Source organism: Prosopis cineraria, unplaced genomic scaffold (genome assembly GCF_029017545.1).
Source record: "Prosopis cineraria cultivar Desert tree isolate PC_DT_omini unplaced genomic scaffold, ASM2901754v1 PC2, whole genome shotgun sequence".
NCBI lineage: Eukaryota > Viridiplantae > Streptophyta > Magnoliopsida > Fabales > Fabaceae > Prosopis > Prosopis cineraria.
The window spans coordinates 8,260,214-8,278,648 of NW_026555333.1; the positions used below are offsets into that span (position 1 = coordinate 8,260,214).

General features: G+C 35.3%; 4 protein-coding genes across 8 annotated transcripts; 1 reads left to right on the top strand and 3 right to left on the bottom strand.

The window, feature by feature from the left end:
* Nucleotides 1-1,937: 1,937 nt before the first annotated feature.
* LOC129303207 (ubiquitin C-terminal hydrolase 22) lies at nt 1,938-5,073 on the bottom strand. Its single transcript, XM_054942355.1, is given in 5 exon segments — nt 1,938-2,386; nt 2,388-2,428; nt 2,430-3,115; nt 3,492-3,610; nt 4,007-5,073. Coding segments are annotated over 5 exon segments (1,677 nt in total). The 5' UTR covers nt 4,774-5,073; the 3' UTR covers nt 1,938-2,322.
* A 1,141-nt stretch (nt 5,074-6,214) lies between these two features.
* Nucleotides 6,215-9,137, top strand: LOC129303642 (probable phosphopantothenoylcysteine decarboxylase). Of its 5 annotated transcripts, none has more exons than XM_054943088.1 (5): nt 6,215-6,442; nt 7,047-7,205; nt 7,624-8,034; nt 8,326-8,599; nt 8,768-9,137. In XM_054943088.1, exons 3-5 carry the CDS (start codon nt 7,690-7,692, stop codon nt 8,782-8,784), a joined length of 636 nt encoding a protein of 211 aa, XP_054799063.1. In that variant the 5' UTR covers nt 6,215-6,442; nt 7,047-7,205; nt 7,624-7,689; the 3' UTR covers nt 8,785-9,137. The 5 variants fall into 5 exon arrangements, with proteins under 5 accessions (XP_054799063.1, XP_054799065.1, XP_054799066.1 ...); XM_054943090.1 differs by having other exon boundaries at nt 7,090-7,205; XM_054943091.1 differs by having other exon boundaries at nt 7,100-7,205.
* Nucleotides 9,138-11,664: 2,527 nt separating this feature from the next.
* LOC129303141 (probable steroid-binding protein 3) lies at nt 11,665-12,278 on the bottom strand. Its single transcript, XM_054942236.1, has one exon. It carries the CDS (start codon nt 12,154-12,156, stop codon nt 11,854-11,856), a length of 303 nt encoding a protein of 100 aa, XP_054798211.1. The 5' UTR covers nt 12,157-12,278; the 3' UTR covers nt 11,665-11,853.
* A 973-nt stretch (nt 12,279-13,251) lies between these two features.
* Nucleotides 13,252-17,379, bottom strand: LOC129303140 (uncharacterized). The gene is made up of 6 exons (XM_054942235.1): nt 17,159-17,379; nt 17,022-17,078; nt 16,140-16,293; nt 15,232-15,329; nt 14,699-14,764; nt 13,252-13,623 (listed from the first exon to the last, which is right to left on the bottom strand). Exons 1-6 carry the CDS (start codon nt 17,288-17,290, stop codon nt 13,585-13,587), a joined length of 546 nt encoding a protein of 181 aa, XP_054798210.1. The 5' UTR covers nt 17,291-17,379; the 3' UTR covers nt 13,252-13,584.
* Between the last annotated feature and the right edge of the window lie 1,056 nt (nt 17,380-18,435).

Genomic DNA, 18,435 nt, shown 5'->3' on the forward strand with positions numbered 1-18,435 from the left:
GATTTCATCCAATCAGAGATGAGCACGTGGATGCTTCGTACAAACTTGTATGCTATTTCTTTTGTTTTTTTTTTTTTGGGCCAACCAGCTTGTATGCTATTCCGTCTCCAATGTTTACAGCTATATCCGGTGTGCGTCACGCGCGTACACATACGAATGGCAAATAGGAATATGGTGTCATCTGATCTAATCCTGTTGATCGTTCTAATTCAGATTTTTCTTTTGGCCAAAAAAAAAATTCAGATTTTTCTTAATTTTGGATTTAAAGAATAGATTTTACTTATACAAAAATAATTAAATTTATTAAAAATTCAATGTTTGCAACTTTTTAAAATCATGTACGAAGAGTTTAAACGGGGTCACTGTCTGAATTTATTTTATTCCTCTTCCTCTTTTGGGGTGAAACTAAGTAATCCAGCCAGGGTAAAGACAAAGTAAGAAACTGCGAGCCCATTGTAACGCCAACGAAGGAAGCTTCTTAATGAATCAGGTCGCCCAACTCCAGAGGAGATTTCCTTGTAAAGACACAACCCGACCCGGCCTGTCACAACAAGTCCCTCAGTTATTTGGACGGAACCGTGCTTGACAGTGGTCCGGGTCACAGGCTTTTAATCTTGCCCTTTCCACCTGGCTTAGTCTTGAGTGACTCAGAATGTTCACAATTAAATCGTTCTTAAAACTCGATGTTTAAACTCATTTATAGTCGATCAAGTTAGTGGTGATGTTATCCACCATTTAGAAAACATGTCAACAGACAACAACAACAACAACAACAAAAAGGATCATGTTCACATCTGCTTACCCGTGTGCTAAAGTGGTACTTACTTTTTAAATTACATTCTTTTTGGTGGTAGCAAATTATAAGTGTTAAATGAATGAAAAAACTGGAAGAAAAAAAAAACCAGAGTTGCAGGTTTTTTTCCTGGGATAAAAATTACGATTTATAGTTTATCTATAGCTTGCAGTGCCGACGTTATTAGATTACGGGCAGGGGTATTTAATCCAACAAGATCTCCAATTAGCACGCTAAAATAAATTAAATCAGATGAATTAAATAAAGTGGCAATTTGCACAGGCGCTTCAACTAACTTGGCTATCCGCTATAGTTTTTAATTACATGTTTAATATTATAAATCTGACCTTCCTCACCAAAATTCTATTGATGCAGATGTTCATGTTGTCCTTTAGGCACGTGTAAGTGTTATAATAAGCGCTCGAGCAGACTCAGTTCAGACAACATCGCACATGTATAATTAACAAAGAATCTCTGGTTTTATATTATTTAATCACAAAGATTCTTGACTTGAGTTCTGAATCAATTAGGCCATCTTTAATTATTATAGGACATACAAGTTGTCATCAGCCAAGCAAACTACAGAAAATAAAAGTAATATTGATCTTACTAGTTTATAATTGGAGAATACCCATGAACAAAAAAAAAAAAAAGTCACTCAGCTCCCTACTTCTCAATCCTAGATTAAATTTCAGAAGTGGTGAAATAAGTTGGATCATATGCTATTCTTACCCAATTTTACTTAGGGTCTATTTAGTTCAAAGGGTGGGGAGAGGAGGAGGAAAAGGGAAAAAAAAGGGGAGCTCTCCTCCTCTTTAAAATTTTCCCTTCCCTCCTCCCATCCAACCAAGCACATCCTTAAAATTAAAAGGTAAACATATGTTACATAACGCTGCAATTCCATATCAACTTGACTTTTCTCAACTTCTCTCATTTTTTTTTATCTCCACAAAATTTCAAATTTTAATTATCTATATTTATTTACTTCAATTTTAATATTTCAACAAAGCTTTTACAAAATATCAAACCATCGTGAAGTTTAACTTTTTTTTTTTTTTAAGGAACAAAGCAGAGAGAGAAGAAAGAAACAAGGAAAAGGAGACAATTGAGTGTGATTTAGAAAGTTTAGAGAGAATAGAGACAATTACTCAAATCAATATTTTGCTGTCAGTTTTCTTTCCTCCTCCCCACTTTTATGTGGAGCGAACAATGTTCATAAAAATCAGATGCAACGAGTCATTTTGTACACGAGTAACCTGCATTCAAAGAATTTGAGTAAGCATATTGGAAGTTACATGCTTCACTCTCCCTCTCTCACGGATCTTTTTGTCAATATGACGAAATAACCTCGGAAAAAATATTCCATCACAGTCAAATTAGCAACCAGGGATCTGATTTCCATGACCAACTTTTTGTCAGTCTGACGATGCATGTTCCTAATACAGCTGTTGCTAGCATTGAATCGTGATAGACTGATAGTCCTACCCAACGGGCAATCATACAGAAAACAATTCTGCTCTCAGTAAGCATCAAGCTGGCCATCGATGAAGACACATTCCCTTGGGAACAAATATGTCTCTTCCAGGGACATTGGAGCTGGCTCAAATCCTCATATGCCTTATTGTAAAGCGTTTTTCTGCATATAGAATATCATGTAACACTGGGAAGCTCTGACCACAGCCTCCTCGACCTCAATTATCCAAGCATCATCACATTTGTACCATTGCTCTCTCAAACGTACATAAGAAACATAATGACCAGATTCAAGCGTCCCTGAATGGGTGACCACTGCGAAAACCTCAAACTGAGACAAAGCATCAGAGTCTTCACCTCCAAAAGCAAAAATCCTATTGCCAAATCTACTTCTCATGATTGAAGATGACAAGTACGGGGTCATGTCTAAAGAAAATGGATAGTGCATGTAGCGATCTACTTTCCTTGTAATTCTTTGGACAAAGGAGTGTTGAAACCGCTTCACGTGAAAGCAAAGAACCAGCGGAAGCTTTCTTATGGACATTTGCTTCAACGAGTCCTGCTTTTCCTGACAGTTCTGACAGTAAAATTTCTGGTCAGAACCCAACTTCTCTGGCCTTGTGAACAAATCTAGGCAGCCCTGGAGTGTTGACATACTGCTATCATCATTCCTTTTGGTAAGCTTCGTACCCTTTTCTGCTAAAGAGCGGCTGACATTATCCAAGTCAAGTGAAATATCCAGACAAGGGTCATAGGTTGTTGAGGTGAATCCACAGACCATACAGGTAACATCAGATCTCAACAACCCAGAGAACACCCGATGTGCAATACATTGGCAATCTGCATTATCTGCGGAAACAATAGCCGGCACCATCAATTGGGGCAAAACATAATAACCAAGAGATGCTGACAAGACTAATCATTTTCTTATTTAGTGGTAACATTATTTTCAGTACTCAAAGTCCTTCACACAAAAGTATTTTCAAACTTGGCTGAAAAAGTGTATATACAATCACCTTTCACAATTATATTTTCTCCCGGCTATTCTAACATGAGATACCCCAACAATCCTACAATCAGTGCATGCCCAGACTGAATCCCCCAGCCGCAGATCATATATGTTTATTACACATTGGAGACACGAAGAACCGAATATTCCATTCTAAAATCAAGCATGTGAGAGAACGAATACGCAGGTAAACATCTAATATCAGAATATAAGTACCTCTGCTCTTGTTTGTTGTTTTGCCCTCTCTCTGATGAATCATATCCAAAATCGAAATGAAAAACTCATGGGCATCCTGCTGTTCATAACTTGCAAAATTTTCTGAATGCTGCCACCAGCTTGAAACAAAAACAAAACGTTTCAGCAACTACAGGACAGGAAAAATGAGCTTTTTGAGCATCAAAGCAACATGACACATCCAAAGACAATCATGTTTTAGTTTTGAATTGAAGATGCTTCCAAAAATTTGCAGCTAGCTATATGAAAGAAAATAATCAACCTCAAACTTATGGTACGAAAAAGCATCAGGTCGACCCTTAAAAAGCTTGACTAATGAAGCAGTTTTTATCGGGAGGATTTAAAAGCAACAGCGAGCAAATAATGTCCCACGAAAACTGAAGCAGAATAGATCCGACTGATAAATATGTGTCAACCATTATATTTATGACATTAAAGCCTATCCAGCCACGAAATTGGCTGAAATTAACGAGGTCAAAGACAGAACAGTTGCAGACCTGTAGAGAAACTGAGCGGGGCTATATGGAGTTCGATCGCCCGAAAACATGGCTGAAAACATCGCATGAACATCACAAAGCAAACATAGCCGGTCGGTGGCTATTTTCTGACAAGATTCAGGACGATGCCCACCACTCAGTATATAATTGCTGAAAGGAGGAGCATGAAGCAATGCCTGCAACACCGAATTCATGAAGCAAGTGCTTCCCAAATTATTCAATCCCCTCAAACCCAGCGGATAACAAGATTTATCCCTCCGATCGCTCATAGGAACGCCACATTTAGATTTCTTCAGATCCAATGGTCCAATGCCTGAAGCCAATCTCCTCCTTTTGGTCAATCTTTGTCCAATACTTTCATTTCCATAATCACTGTTTGGCATACCCACTAAGTGCTTAAACATCACAAGTTGATCGAAATCAGGATCATACATTTGATCACGGCATGGTGCACAATAGAGCTCTGCCCTTGCAATGTCTATGAACATGCTATGGCCAAGCTCGGATTGGGGATGCGTGAGTATATGATCCAGACAAGCGACTGAAGAGCAAATCAAACAAATATAGAGTCTACCTTCATAGCCATTACAGTTATCGCACCTAGGTATCTTCGTATTGGGTTTCTTGACGCTACACTTTCCAGCTGGGGAGGTAACGAGGAACTTCTGGATGGCTTTGTAGCCATTTAAGCCGTGTTTGAGCTTATGATCAGCAAGATGCTGGCAAGATTCTGGATTTGCGTATGTAGTAGGGTTTGTTTGGAACATAGATGGAGCTTAATCGAATGCTAAAAACGGATAATAGGAATATAATTATCGCAGAAACGGACGGTATTTGGGTATCTTTCAGCGATATGATCAAAAAAAGAAAGCGAATAACTAACACAAGAAATTATTTGACACTGTATCCAAGAAATGAAAGGTCAAAGGAAATCGATTTAGATTAGTTATTGGTCGTTTTCTTGACGAAGGAGATGAAACACCCAAACTTCACGCTTTATCTGACCATCAGACTCTGGAGAGGAGATCCAACATCGACGAACAGGTTCTAGGCTTTTTAATCTTCCATCGTTCTGTCAAAAAGAGAAAAGGAGAAAACCAAAAAAATAAAAAGGAACCGACTCGTATGACATACTCCCTCGTTCGTGCGAATTTTTTTAAAAATAATTTTTAATTCAAAATAAAAAATACCTCATAGAGTAATTATATTATAATTTAAAATTAAGATTAAGAATAAAAAATATATCCTTTTTTAATAATATAAAGAAAAAAATTTATATACTTAATTTTATATATTTAATATATTTATATTCAATTAAATTATGATATATGAATCTTAATGTATTAATTTAATCAACAACAAAAAATTATTATAAAAAAATATATATAAAAGATTCACATATTTTGATATAATTTGATACAAATACATTTAATATATAAGAGTAAATATATGAGTTTTTTTTAATATAAAAGCATTAATTTTTTTTTAAATGCACGAAGCAATTAAAATGACCCATAATAGTAGCATATAGTAAAGCATAAACTAGACATGTATTTTATAATTTTTATTGATGATGTTTAATTATTAATGTGCATTTTTACAATGTGGTTTTTTCCTAACCATTTTTACATTGTTGTTTGAATTTCTATAATTATATTAATTGATTATCTTAAAGTATAAAATTATAAATTGGTGATAAAAAGAGTATAAAATTATAACTTATTATAAATTAAAAATATATCCTGTATAATAATGTCTTCACCTTTAAACTGAAATTGAAGGATTACTACGGGCATTTCCTCGAATTTTCTGCATTCAGTATTCACGCCACAAGTGAATTTATTAAGAAATGTGAATGTTATATTTATATTTTCTTATCTTATATTCTTTTCGAATATATGAATATATGAATGGAATGGAGAAAATATAATTTGATATTTTTCATTTAAGGTTAAAGCAGTGGGTGGTGTGCAATTTTACTGATATACTGGTCGTGTACAAATTTCCTGAAGACGGAACAGAAGTTCTGGAGAAAATGAAATCTGAAACGCTGTAATTTAATTACCGCCGTAGATCGTAGTCGGTGATTAGCTGTTATTTTATTTTTCTTGGTCTTCGACATCAGGCGAGTTATTGGGCCTCTTCTCTGTATAATATGAGCTGTTTGGTATATAGGCCCAATTATTGGAATAGGAAATGTTCCGGAGAATTTGTGGGGAGACAAATCGTTTCTTTTTCATGGCAATCTCAGCGGCGACTCTTGAAGTTGAAAGCGCCAATTTGTCATTTAAACCTCTCAAGTCTCGAGCTGCGATTTGTTGGTGCTTCTGCATTTTCTCTGAAGAGCTTGTTCTTAAGTTGTTTCAATTGTGGGCGAAATTCTTAGATTTGAGTAGTAGACCATACTAGCAAAAGAGTACCAGATAAACTCGGATGGTGAGATCGCTTCTCTTTTTAACGAGAGTCCTCTTTTGTATCACTTTTTTTCCTATAGTTGTCCGTTTAAGTTCGTAAGGAATGATCGCGTTATCACACATGATCTTGACTCGCATATCACTTCAACTGCGAATTTAATCTGTGTCTTGGGCGATTCTTGGTAGATCTTTCAGAATAGTTGGTTTCATTCAGTTCGGTGCGACATTTTTCTTCTTTTCCTCCTCTCCATCCTCTGCTAGAACTTGTAATTAGTGCCATGGTTCAGGACATTGTTACACTGACATTATCTAGTCTTGACGTAAAGAGGATAAATGCTGTCCTTTTGTTTGATAAAATCCCTAGAGAGCATGAACGTTTGTTTCAAAATTCCCAATTAATAGGAGTAACCCTGGGGAAAATTCTCTAATACGTAATATTCTTTTTTCTTTACAAAACAATGTTCCATTGTTCCTGACAAATATGCTTGTGTTTGCATTATTGTCATTTGTGAAGCTGTGACTATGATTGCACGTGGGTGGGTTTTCCTACCTTAATCTTGAAGTGGTGTTTCCTGTATATATGCTCTCCATTTGCTTAGCGATTCTCTTTGTCATCATGATCTTAGGTCTGTAATTCCTGGTGGTTTATGTTCATGTTTAACATAGCAGTCAATGTCAGATGATTAAAGCTTTTGCTCTATACGTGGATGAATCAGTCAATGATGCTGGTATTTTGCATTATTCTTGACAAATGGACTACTTTTAGCATTTTTGGAGAAACGAAGGTGGATTTTTTTTGCCTTCATTTGTATATTTGTCATATATTGATTTTCTTATCTGGTTGACGTCATAAAAACATAGTATCCACCTCACTGCACTCCTGATGCCCACAGCTCCGAAATTCCTGGGGTTTCATGTTCTGGATATACCTAACAGTGAATGTGATAATTGAAGCTCTTATTCTAAGTATGTATGAACCTGTGAATACGGGAATTTGATATGTTGCACTGAGGTGGATATTGATATTGTCCCCTTGAAATATATCCTAACAAATTCTTGGTGTGGGACGGCAATATCTTGTCTTCAGAGTTCTGTATATCCTAGGAATTTATACTTGTGCATTCAGTATTTCAAGTACCGCAAGCTTTCAGCTAACTTCATTTTATTTTACCCTCTAACGGGATTCCACCCTCTTGGTTGAAGGTCTAACGAAAGCTGACACTCCTGTTTTTGATCCTAAATACTGAAGAATCGATTGAAATCTGTTTGATGGCCTCTTCAGAGCCTCTGAATTCAGGAGGGTCTGTTCTAGTAAATGCTGGTGGCTTAAGGAAGCCTCGGATCCTTCTTGCTGCAAGTGGAAGTGTTGCAGCTATAAAGTTTGCAAATCTCTCTCATTGTTTTTCAGAATGGGGAGAAGTGAAAGGAGTTGCCACAAGAGCATCTTTGCATTTCATTGATAGAACAGCGATTCCCAAGGATGTGATCTTATATACGGATGAGGATGAATGGTATAATTGGAATAAACTAGGTGATCCTGTGCTTCACATTGAGCTAGGTCGATGGGCTGATGTCATGGTCATTGCTCCATTATCAGCAAATACTCTAGGCAAGGTAATCAGACAAGGAAATCTTGTCAAATTTGTGTCTCTACATTGTAAAAAATCCAAAAAGGATCACATAATTATTGGTCTCTATAGTTTTTGCACGTTAAACAAGCTGACCTGCCTTAGGCTAAAATTGACCAATTGCAGGATGCTATGTTGGTTCCTATTCATGAATGTATATGTTTGTTTTTCGAGTTCACATGATATTTTGTAATCGCTGTGTGCACATTCAATTACTAAGTAAAAACTGCCACTTTTCTGTCCCTTAATCTTTTAACCTTAACAACTGCTGTTGTAGATTGCCGGAGGATTGTGTGACAATCTACTGACATGTATTGTAAGAGCATGGGATTACAGCAAACCCGTCTTTGTTGCACCAGCCATGAACAGTTTAATGTGGACTAATCCTTTCACCGAGCGACATATCATGGCCATTGATGAACTTGGCATTAATCTCATTCCACCTGTTCCGAAGAGGTTGGCATGTGGGAATTATGGGAACGGCGCAATGGCTGAAACTTCTACCATTTTTGCAACTGTAAGACTCTTCTTTGAGTCAAAGGCTCATCAAGGTAATGATGATATTTAGCGATAGTGACACTGTAGAATTAAAGATGCTTTGGTAGGACCTATTAATTTAATCTCTTAATTCTTTTATCATCATTTTATCTTTTTAGTGATCATGATTCATCTATTTTCAGAATGATCGTTATTGTTGTGTATTACTCTATCTATTGCAGGTGTCTATCGCAGGTAGCAGGTATAGGCAATGGTGCGGTTCGGTGGTCTGCCGCAGTGCTGCTACTTGATCGTAAACCTTTTCAATCACCGTTGTAGGCGTTTACACATTTTATACACACCACTCTCAGCAACATTTGACAATTACCATTTGACAAAATCTTAGCAAACATGTCCATAGGAATGAATTCAAATCAGTTAACTGTCTTGCAGATGATCATAAAAGGGTAAAGTAAGAGGATTACTTGACAGTCTTGCGGATGATCATAAAAATGTAAGTGTATGGATTTCTAAAGTTCTTGGTTGTGTGGATTATATCTGTAAAAGCTGAATACAAGTTGGGGGACCAAATAAAGTTAAACCATGAGTCCATGACGGTAATTGCTGATGCCCTTTAATCATTCCTGCTGCCTTCAACTTCATTGTGGAATTTTGTCTAAATTCTGCAACGAAGTTGAAGGCAGCGCTTCAGATATCCTTCTAGTCTGATATGCTGCTTTCATCATCATCATTATTTTTATTCTGATAAGAAATGGACATTTAAACTTAAAAAATTAAATCAATGATAATTAAATTTAAAAAAAATTCAAAAATAAGCTACAAATATTGATTTAAACAATTACAAATAAAAATTTCAATTGTAAATTAAAAGTTTCATTTAAAATTGAAATGTTTTATTTATAAATAAGATTCTTAAATTTGTAATTATTTAAGTTGATATGTATAACTCATTTAAAAAAAATTGCAAAAAAAACATATTTATTATTTATTTGTTTTTTTTAAAGGCAGTCATTCCCCTTTATTTTTTACATCAAAATGGATGCTGTACTTTGATATTTACTCCCAAACCATCCGGCTAGTTCATGTGGGAACAGGTGGTGCCTTCATTTTCCGTCTGACATGACACTGAACTACTTGTTATTTATTGCTGTAATTTCGTGGGCAGTTGCCGTTGATGCCGCTATCGGACTTGGAAGATAAAAATAAAGAATAATTCCAATTCTAAAATATTTTACAAAAACAGGAAATAATTATATCCCTTTAATTTATTAGAATAGAATCAAAAAATCGGAATCTTTTTAACAAATTAAAATAATATAATGGCTTTTTTAATCTCCATAAAATAATATCTCCAACATCTTATAATAACAAGGTGGGCAGGAGGGAGTACAATTTTTTTTTTTTTTGGAGTGGAAATGGAACTTTATGTTAACAAAACCAAGCAAAAAACAGAGAGAGGGAAGGGAGTACATTGCAATGTTTTTTCATTCAGCTGTCTCATATAGAGAGTAAACTTTCATGTAAAATCTAAATGCAAAAAGCGCGCGTTTGATTTCGATTTGCGTCAGAGAAAACGACATTGAGATTGAGCATTCAGACCTATGTTTAGAATTTGATTTGCAGCAGGGATAAAAGTCAAAAAAAAAAAAAAGGTAAAAACAACGTCAAATCCTTAACGAGCCATTGTCCTTGGATAATAGTAGAACCCGCAGTTCGCGTGAAGTGGATTTATTTGCATTGGACTCAATTTGAATTGGGTTTAAAATACTTATATATATGTGTATAAAAAGAAGCTTATAACATTTAGGGCTTTTGTAGTTATTATTAAATAATTATTTTATTTTTAACTAATTTAAATTTTTAAATTAAAAAATTAAGATTTTTCAAGCAACATGACACTACAATGCACTTTTTTTTGAGATCAAGCATTGAAAAAAGAAAATGAAAACACACAACTCAATAAAGTTAGATTTAGCAAAAAGAACTGATCCCTCGTAACATGATGAACTAAAATTAAAATTTTATTAAAAAAAATGCTAACATTTAATATTTGATTGTGCCTCCAACATAATTGCTTGAAAACGTGAGTAATAAAAAAAAATGAAAACACAAAAAATAGCCTCTTGTGTTTATTTTTCTTATATTTAAAAAATTATTTAAAACAAACAATTACTTTTTTGGTCAAATAAAACAAAGAATTATTAAAATATTAAAAATTTTATTTACGAGTGCAAAATGTTCAAGCTAAGACATTGAAAGAAAATATGGAGTATAAGTGAAAGTTTTTTTTTTTTTCCGGCTACCTAAGACACCCATAATTAATAGTCATAAGATTAATTTTTTGAAAAATCTAAACATCATTTAAAAAATTATCCTCTATTAAATGATACTTTTTCATACACATCTAAAAAAACGAATCTTAAAATAATATTTAAAAGATCCAAATCACTATCACCCATGCCATATCTACTTAATTAAGTGAAAGCTAAAGTAAATATTAATTTTATTTTATTAATAAAAAAAATTTGAATACTTAAGAAAATCCTATTGGATTTCGACTTAGCCTGACTTTTTCAGGCTTATTTGGAGAGTTGAATAAGTCCAAAATTTAAAAAATAAAAATCTAAAGCCCTACCATTTTTGAAGCAAGTCGGACGGGCTAGACTAACAAAATAGCGGCTCCATGTAGCATGGGTGAGAGTTTTTGAGCATCTAGCGAGGCGCTCTTGCGCTCATCCTTATCGTCTAATCGCGATTCAAAGCTAAAGTGTCAGCAGAAATTTTGTTGATCGATCAGCCATTTGACCATTGAATAGAAACTGCGTGGAGAAAGAGAATCTCTGAATTGACCACCTCTCCACGTCCGTTCATTCATCTCTCCGGTGCGTCCAGGCACCACATTTTTCGTCATGATAGACGATGTACAGATACAAGAAACCTAATAATTGAATAGTTTTGAGCATATTAGTATTGAACCCGTTCCTGCATCTTAATTAAATCTCACAAGCGCAGGATGCCCTAATCGGGTTTTACGAACGAATTCAAAATTCACTCTTCCATCAGCATCTCGCAATGAGCATCAAAATAGCACAGAAACACCCCCCCTTTTTCCTCACGGTGGAATAACCCAGATGGAGTTTTATTATTGCACTGATAAGCGATTGTACTTACATTCAAGAGCAGAAACAGAGTCCGATTTGAACAATAGTCAGATAATCAGAAGCAAGAGAACCCCAATTCACACGGCTACGAGCACAATAAACATAAAGATACAATCATAGATGACAATAAATGCGGAGGCGGGGAATTAAAAGGAAACACGGCCAACAACAGGGTACTTAGCCTCGAACTTCTTTTCCCAATCGTTGAGAACGCCGATCTCCTTCTCGGAGAGACCATCGAGGGAGGGCAAGACATCCTCGTCGTTTTTGCTCATCTTGGCCAAAGCGCGGCTGGCATCCTTGCCAGCGAACATGGCGTAAGGGCCGCCGGGGCCATAGAAGGATTTGCCAGCACTGACGTCGAAGACACGGCCCTTGACAGCGACGTAAATAGGTTTAGATGGGTCGGAGCCGTTGTACTGGCTAAGCTGCTGAGGGGTCAGGTCCATTGAGGTATAGCAGCGCTGATGAGGGAAGAGGAGCGGAGAGATGAAAGAGCAAGGTCAGAGGTGGAAGACAACAATCAACCTCCACACTCAGCTGATTTTTATGGTCTGGTTTTCAGCTTACCAAGCATTCTTCCCTTTTTATTTGTTTTACTTTTTATTTATTTTTTGGTTCAATCCTTCAGGTCATCTCATTTCACTTCAAATCCATTCTGTGTCTCCTCACAAGCCCAACCCAAACGGTTAGAACCCCACCTTTTGCTTTGTTAATTAATTGATTTTTAAACAAATTCACTTAAACGCCTAAATTTAATAAAATGAGAACTTAATGCCTACTCTTCAAAATTATTAATTATCATCAATAAAATTTTACTTTAACATGAAAGTGACTCTCGAGGGACCGCAACGAGGAGATCATTTTTACTATGTGCATATTTTATTCATGTCCAGTACTTGCTACTAGACAAGGAGATATAATTCTAGTTTAGGCATGGACAAATTGTTACTATCTTTGCTTCAGAGCTGAGGAAAAAGAACTTTATCTGAGCTCATGCCTGAAACATCTCAAACTATAATAGAATTTTTAAAATCTTCAAGTTCAAATTGTCTATTCAAATTAATTCAAAATTATATTCCATCAAAAAAATAAAAAAAATGAATACGCGAGGTTGTTAAGACTTGACACTGTTTGAAATCTCTATTTTGATCCATTACTAAATAAAATTAAAGTTCTCCACGAAAAAACTCATGTGGATGTGAGTTGTTTACCCCCAACTTTACTTGGCTAGGAATCTCATTCTCCCTAGTTCATAGCAAACCACAGGAAAAAAAAATCCTTCGAAGCATTGAAATCAAATATAAATACAAGATCGAACATTTCCGACGTGATAGGACTAGGAGCGCAATCGTGACTTGAAAACAATTTCAATGTTGAACCGTTTTAACTTGCTCATCTTTTTTTTTTTAATGAAAGAAAAGAGAATGGTCAAAGTATTTTATGTCTAACCGAAGGCCATGCACCGCCTCATCAAGCATGCTTGCTGCAAACAACCTGTTTTTCCCGGCCAATTGTTGGCATACAGTTAAGTGAATGGTTAATTAACTTCGGAATAACTCACGTTTCTTGATATAATGAAACAATATAACCCGCAAGGCACTAATCATCACCGGTAACGTCTTTAAATAAAAAACAAAAAACAAAAACAAAACTAAACTGCGAGTTACCGAGAGCTCTTCCAGTTGGATACAAAACCAGTTAAGTCTTGGGGACAGCAAGAATTGGTTATATTGTTTCTAGACCAGGAGTAATCTGTCTCATGGTCCATATCGCCCATTAGAATACGCCAAATGGACCAATAAGCACTGACTTCTGATCATGCTTTTAATCAAATTCCCTTTAAAGACAGTACCGTACTTAACACGAGATCCAAATCAACCCAAACTAACACCCCCTCCTGAATACTCCACCTCCTGATCATGAAAGCAAAAGCAGGGTTAGAATAGAAAAACAAGCAACTGCAAGGTATATTCACAGCATAGAAGTCACGAAAATGATAGGACCATTAATGCAGTCCTTAAATGAAAAAAATAAAATAAAAGAGAAAGTTGGTGAGCGGGTAACCGGTTAATGTTATATATTCAACATCGCCCATCTGCCACAAATTAGAAAGCAAACCATATCTATGATCTATAAAGGCGACATAGTAAACGCAAAAGCACGTATCAGTCTCTACTCTACCTAACAACTAGACCTAGCTACATTGCACCTAGTCATTTAAAAAAATTCATTGTCCAAAAAATACATATTCTAATCTCATGTTAAAAGTATAACATGTCTTGTAAGCTTTATGTCCTGTTCATATATTTCATCTCAACATAGGATTACTTACACAAAGCAATACCCTAATTATACTCTGGTAACTTTCACAGCCTCGGGTTGACCAGGATGCCTATTTTGAAACACGCTAGCAAGATATGAAAAGGAGCCTTGATGGTTGCTCTTACTCCATATCAAGGCATCTATGAGGATTTCTCAATTATGATGATTGTGGATGGATAAAAGCAACATACAGCAAGAACACCGATGACGTCCTTGCGATAATTCAGTACTTCAAATTGGTTTTACCATGGGATAAATGATTGAGAAACATGATTATATCTTCCCAAGATATATGGATGTAAAACAATATAATTATAACCCGAAACTCAACAGGAACCTTCAGATAGGTGCCATAACTTTAACATCATCTTTATCCTAGCATCCCACTAAAATTCATTATTTTGCTGACAATTTGATAACATGTTCACTCTAACTTATCAAGAGGAAAAATAAAATATGTCTTTATCAATTGAAATTTAGAAGGGTAAGGAATTGAGCCCAATCTAAAGAAAAGAATATTTAAATTACCCATCCCCCAAATGCTTTTGAGACAGCAACGTAATGGTTCTAACTTTTAGGGTTTAAGTTTTGGTCTACAAGTATTTTCAAATCAGTTCAATAGAAGAGATAGACAATTAACATTCTTTGTGAACATGAAAATCTGACCTGAGCAGGTGGTAAGGATGAGACCCAGTCTGATGCATGTGTAGGAAGAAGGCCTAGAGTGTTGAGCTGCACAACAAGATATTGACATCATTTGCATGAAGAAAACATTGAGACACAACACGCTGAAAAGTTAGGTAAAGAGCTAAATATAATCCCCTTGAAATGTAGCCTAAGAACTATTTTGGTGCACAAACATTAAAATATAAATTTTATCTCTTTATGCAGTTACACTATAACAAAAAGGGAAGATATTACATATGAGTTAAAAGAAACCTCTAAAAGCCAAGTGACTATCCCATCATATCTTAAGCAAGGGAGGAAGTTCAAAAGGAAGATGGGAACATAAAGTATCATGTGATAGTCGCGTTGCTTTTAGAAGAAACTTTTCTATTTTTGCAATGCTCTAGACTCTAGAGGGATGTCAACGAAAGTGGTGCTTACGCTAGAGATTAAGAAGATTATATACAGCTTCTCCAAAAAATTACTAGGAAGGGGATGAAAACTTTAAGGGACAACAAGTCTACATATATTACCTTCCAAACACCAAGAGCCAAGCCCCCCAAATTAAGGGCTATGAAGAGCAACTTAGGCCCAAGAAGATCCACTTTACTGTCTTTGTATGGCTCAAAAACTGCATCAATTATAGATATCATCAATAAGCTCAAAACAAGCTAATCCAGCAGATGTTTCATAGAAAGCATAAATCACAAACCATTAGAAGGCTACAAATTGGGAGCAGAAATGCTAGTCAATACAGCAAAACAGTCAACTAAACTAAAGTTAATGAAAATAAAACAATAATGGGGTTTGGACTCACCACTTCACACTGTAACATGGCAAGTCCCAAAAGTCCAAGAAGCAGGATCAGAAATATAAAGTTTAAAGGGATGGAACAGATCATAAGTTGATCTGGCATTAGAGCATCAATAAAATATCCACTCGATTTCCTATCATCTATCACCGGTGCATGGAAGTGGGGTCTCTACGGTCAATTATACTAAAATCAACATGGTTTCAATCATCAGTAGATTTATAAATAACTTGACCGACTAGCAGTATGCAACAACTCTAAAATTCAGCAACAACCATTCTTAGCCTGCAAACACTTTCAATCTCAATGGAGATGATATTGACAATGGCAACTTGAGTGCAAATTTCTGCACATAATTAGCAATATGCACAACACTGCAACAGCAAAATAGTGATATCATGGGGCATGAACAACAGAAACTCAGAATCAGATATTCACACTGACTGTGAGTCACATAACAACTACTCTTGTATCTCAAATATCAATCCTTATATTAAATAGGTGGCATTTAATTTATAACCATTGAATATACATTTGAAACTTAAACCATAAACAAAAAGCAATTTAAAGACAAAGTCATAGAGGCTTATCATTCTATAAATTTTTTGGGCACAAAGTAAAACATCTTACTCTTTCCAACCCCTTGTAATGCGCTTATTGGTTGCCAAAGAGCTGAAAAAGTGATACCAATGCTAAACAAGTGAACCGTGTTACCAGCCATCCACATCATGAAACCCATCATCAATAAGTTCTTAAATGGGGCTTGTGCCACTTCCCAAGCTTTCTGTTAGGAAAATATTGAAGATCTGAACTTCAGACTGCTATCAATTCAGAATATAGGACTAACAATACATGCATAGCCGACAAGTATGAAATATGAATGAAAATTGGCGTCAGGGACCAAATAGTCTCTCAAGGGAGGGGCATAAATTTTGCATCTATTTTGTCTTTGCTTTGATGAGTTCCATAATCTAATCTTTTTTTTTTTTTCACTGCAAATATAAACATTATTACACTTTATGGATGAAGCTAAAACACTCTCCATAATGTCTGCTCAATTTTATTACTTCAATAAGCATTCCTCTATAAAACTAGCCCAACATTTTACAAAAGTATTACCAAATTAAAGGAGGCCTGAAGTAGTATGCCTCGTCACGTATGTAATTACGCTTGCACCATCATGATCCCAAATCAATAAAATCTTCGAAGAAGAGAGTTTGTGGATGATGAACAAAAAGCACAACTGTTTTACTACACATGCTCAACAACACCTTAAAGGAAAATAGACTTCAAAACTACAGTAAATAAGATAACCTTAGACCGAATATTAAACACATCAAAAAAAAAAAAAAGGCACACCAAAACTAACGATGTATGCAGTTTAGAATTATTGACTTACAAAGTTGCTCAAACGTCGATGCAAAAAATTAAGGAAACTCGATTCATAAAACACAGTTTAATCGAGAGATTATGATGATTCCAAACTGAAACAAGTTCAAAAAATAATGGCACCTGGGCTTTCCAGTTGGATTCTGCGTCCTTCTTTTGACGACTCAAGGAGGAATCATCCTATTAAGAAGAAGAAAAGAGAGGTAAGCCGAAAATCAATTTGAATCCAGCGTCAGAACACCGGGGGATAGGAACAAAACCTGGTCTATGGAAGCACGGGAGAAACCGGGAGGATCCGGAACGTCACGAGAAGAATGAGAAGTAGAACTGTCGGTGAAGTCAACGGCCCATCGTCGTCCCCCGCCTCCCATCACTCCCTTTCCCTTCTCCATCAGTAGATTTGCTCAGAACTGCAGGAACAAGCCTCGCCGTCTCGGACTACGCTTTTCACGCAATTTTCCTAAATCCTTAGCATGAATGGCAAAGATAAATATGAAAATTAGACGACAATGTTAATCCCATGAATATCAATGTAGATAAATAAATATCAATATTAATCTAATATATGTGTCATTTACAAACTGTGATTGTAGTTTTTTCAGTTTCAGACTGCCCTTCCATTTCAAACTATAAAAAAATTTTAACATAAAATTATACATACTAAATAAATCTCAACAATAGCACTGTATAAACTTATTTTAAAATAAAAATGTAAAATTCTAAAAATGTTATTCATTTAATATAATTTTAATTTGACACATTTAATCATTAAATTAAAATCATTTCAATTCTTTAAAGTATGATTAACTAAATCTTATTTTTAGGAAGTTACCTTATAATTTATAATACTGAAATACTTTTAAAATTATACGAAAAAGTATAATTTACAAAAAAACCTTATCATTTTATAGTTTATATATCTCATACATTCATATGAAAAATAATATTTATAAGCAAATAATATACTATGGCAGTTGAAAATACCTTGGATTCACTGATAGGGAGCCTTCGTATGTCACTCGTCACTTTCTATTTTTAAAAAGATATTCAAGCCAACTATGTTCCAAAAATAAACTTTTTTAATGTATTTTTCTCCTTGACATTTGAGAAGATAAACTGACAACACAAATCAACACTCTTCCTTTGTACACATACATGCTAGACTTAGTTTGACATGTGACTATGGAACGTGACTACAATCACAAATTATCCTTTGATTAAAAAACATGCTCTCAAGCTAAAAATCTTCTCATGCTTCCTGTTTATCTTATCCAGTTTGGATCAAAACAAGTAAAATATCTTCGTTGGATCAAATACACTAGTTCAAACAATTGAACAATATATGAAATGTCAAAGGAAGTCTGAACAAAATTTATGAGAAAGGCGGTGACGAACTCTTAAGTCTAAACAGAACTAGCCACTGAAGATATTCTTGAAAAGCAAATAACAATGATAAAACACTTCTACAAGATCTCGTATGTTGTGGGGGAGAGAGACTTGTGTGAGGAGAGGATACTGCTGGGTCAGCGTCCCCATG

What these genes read in the sequence shown, in the direction of transcription:
- LOC129303642 (XM_054943087.1), top strand. Translation starts at nt 7,690, where the DNA reads ATGGCCTCTTCAGAGCCTCTGAATTCAGGAGGGTCTGTTCTAGTAAAT. An exon ending in CAGCAAATACTCTAGGCAAG is followed by an intron (nt 8,035 to 8,325) that starts GTAATCAGACAA and finishes CTGCTGTTGTAG; the next exon opens with ATTGCCGGAGGATTGTGTGA.
- LOC129303141 (XM_054942236.1), bottom strand. Translation starts at nt 12,156, where the DNA reads ATGGACCTGACCCCTCAGCAGCTTAGCCAGTACAACGGCTCCGACCCA.
- LOC129303140 (XM_054942235.1), bottom strand. Translation starts at nt 17,290, where the DNA reads ATGGAGAAGGGAAAGGGAGTGATGGGAGGCGGGGGACGACGATGGGCC. An exon ending in AATCCAACTGGAAAGCCCAG is followed by an intron (nt 16,294 to 17,021) that starts GTGCCATTATTT and finishes TTTTCCTAACAG; the next exon opens with AAAGCTTGGGAAGTGGCACA. An exon ending in CATCCTTACCACCTGCTCAG is followed by an intron (nt 13,624 to 14,698) that starts GTCAGATTTTCA and finishes TTTCATGATCAG; the next exon opens with GAGGTGGAGTATTCAGGAGG.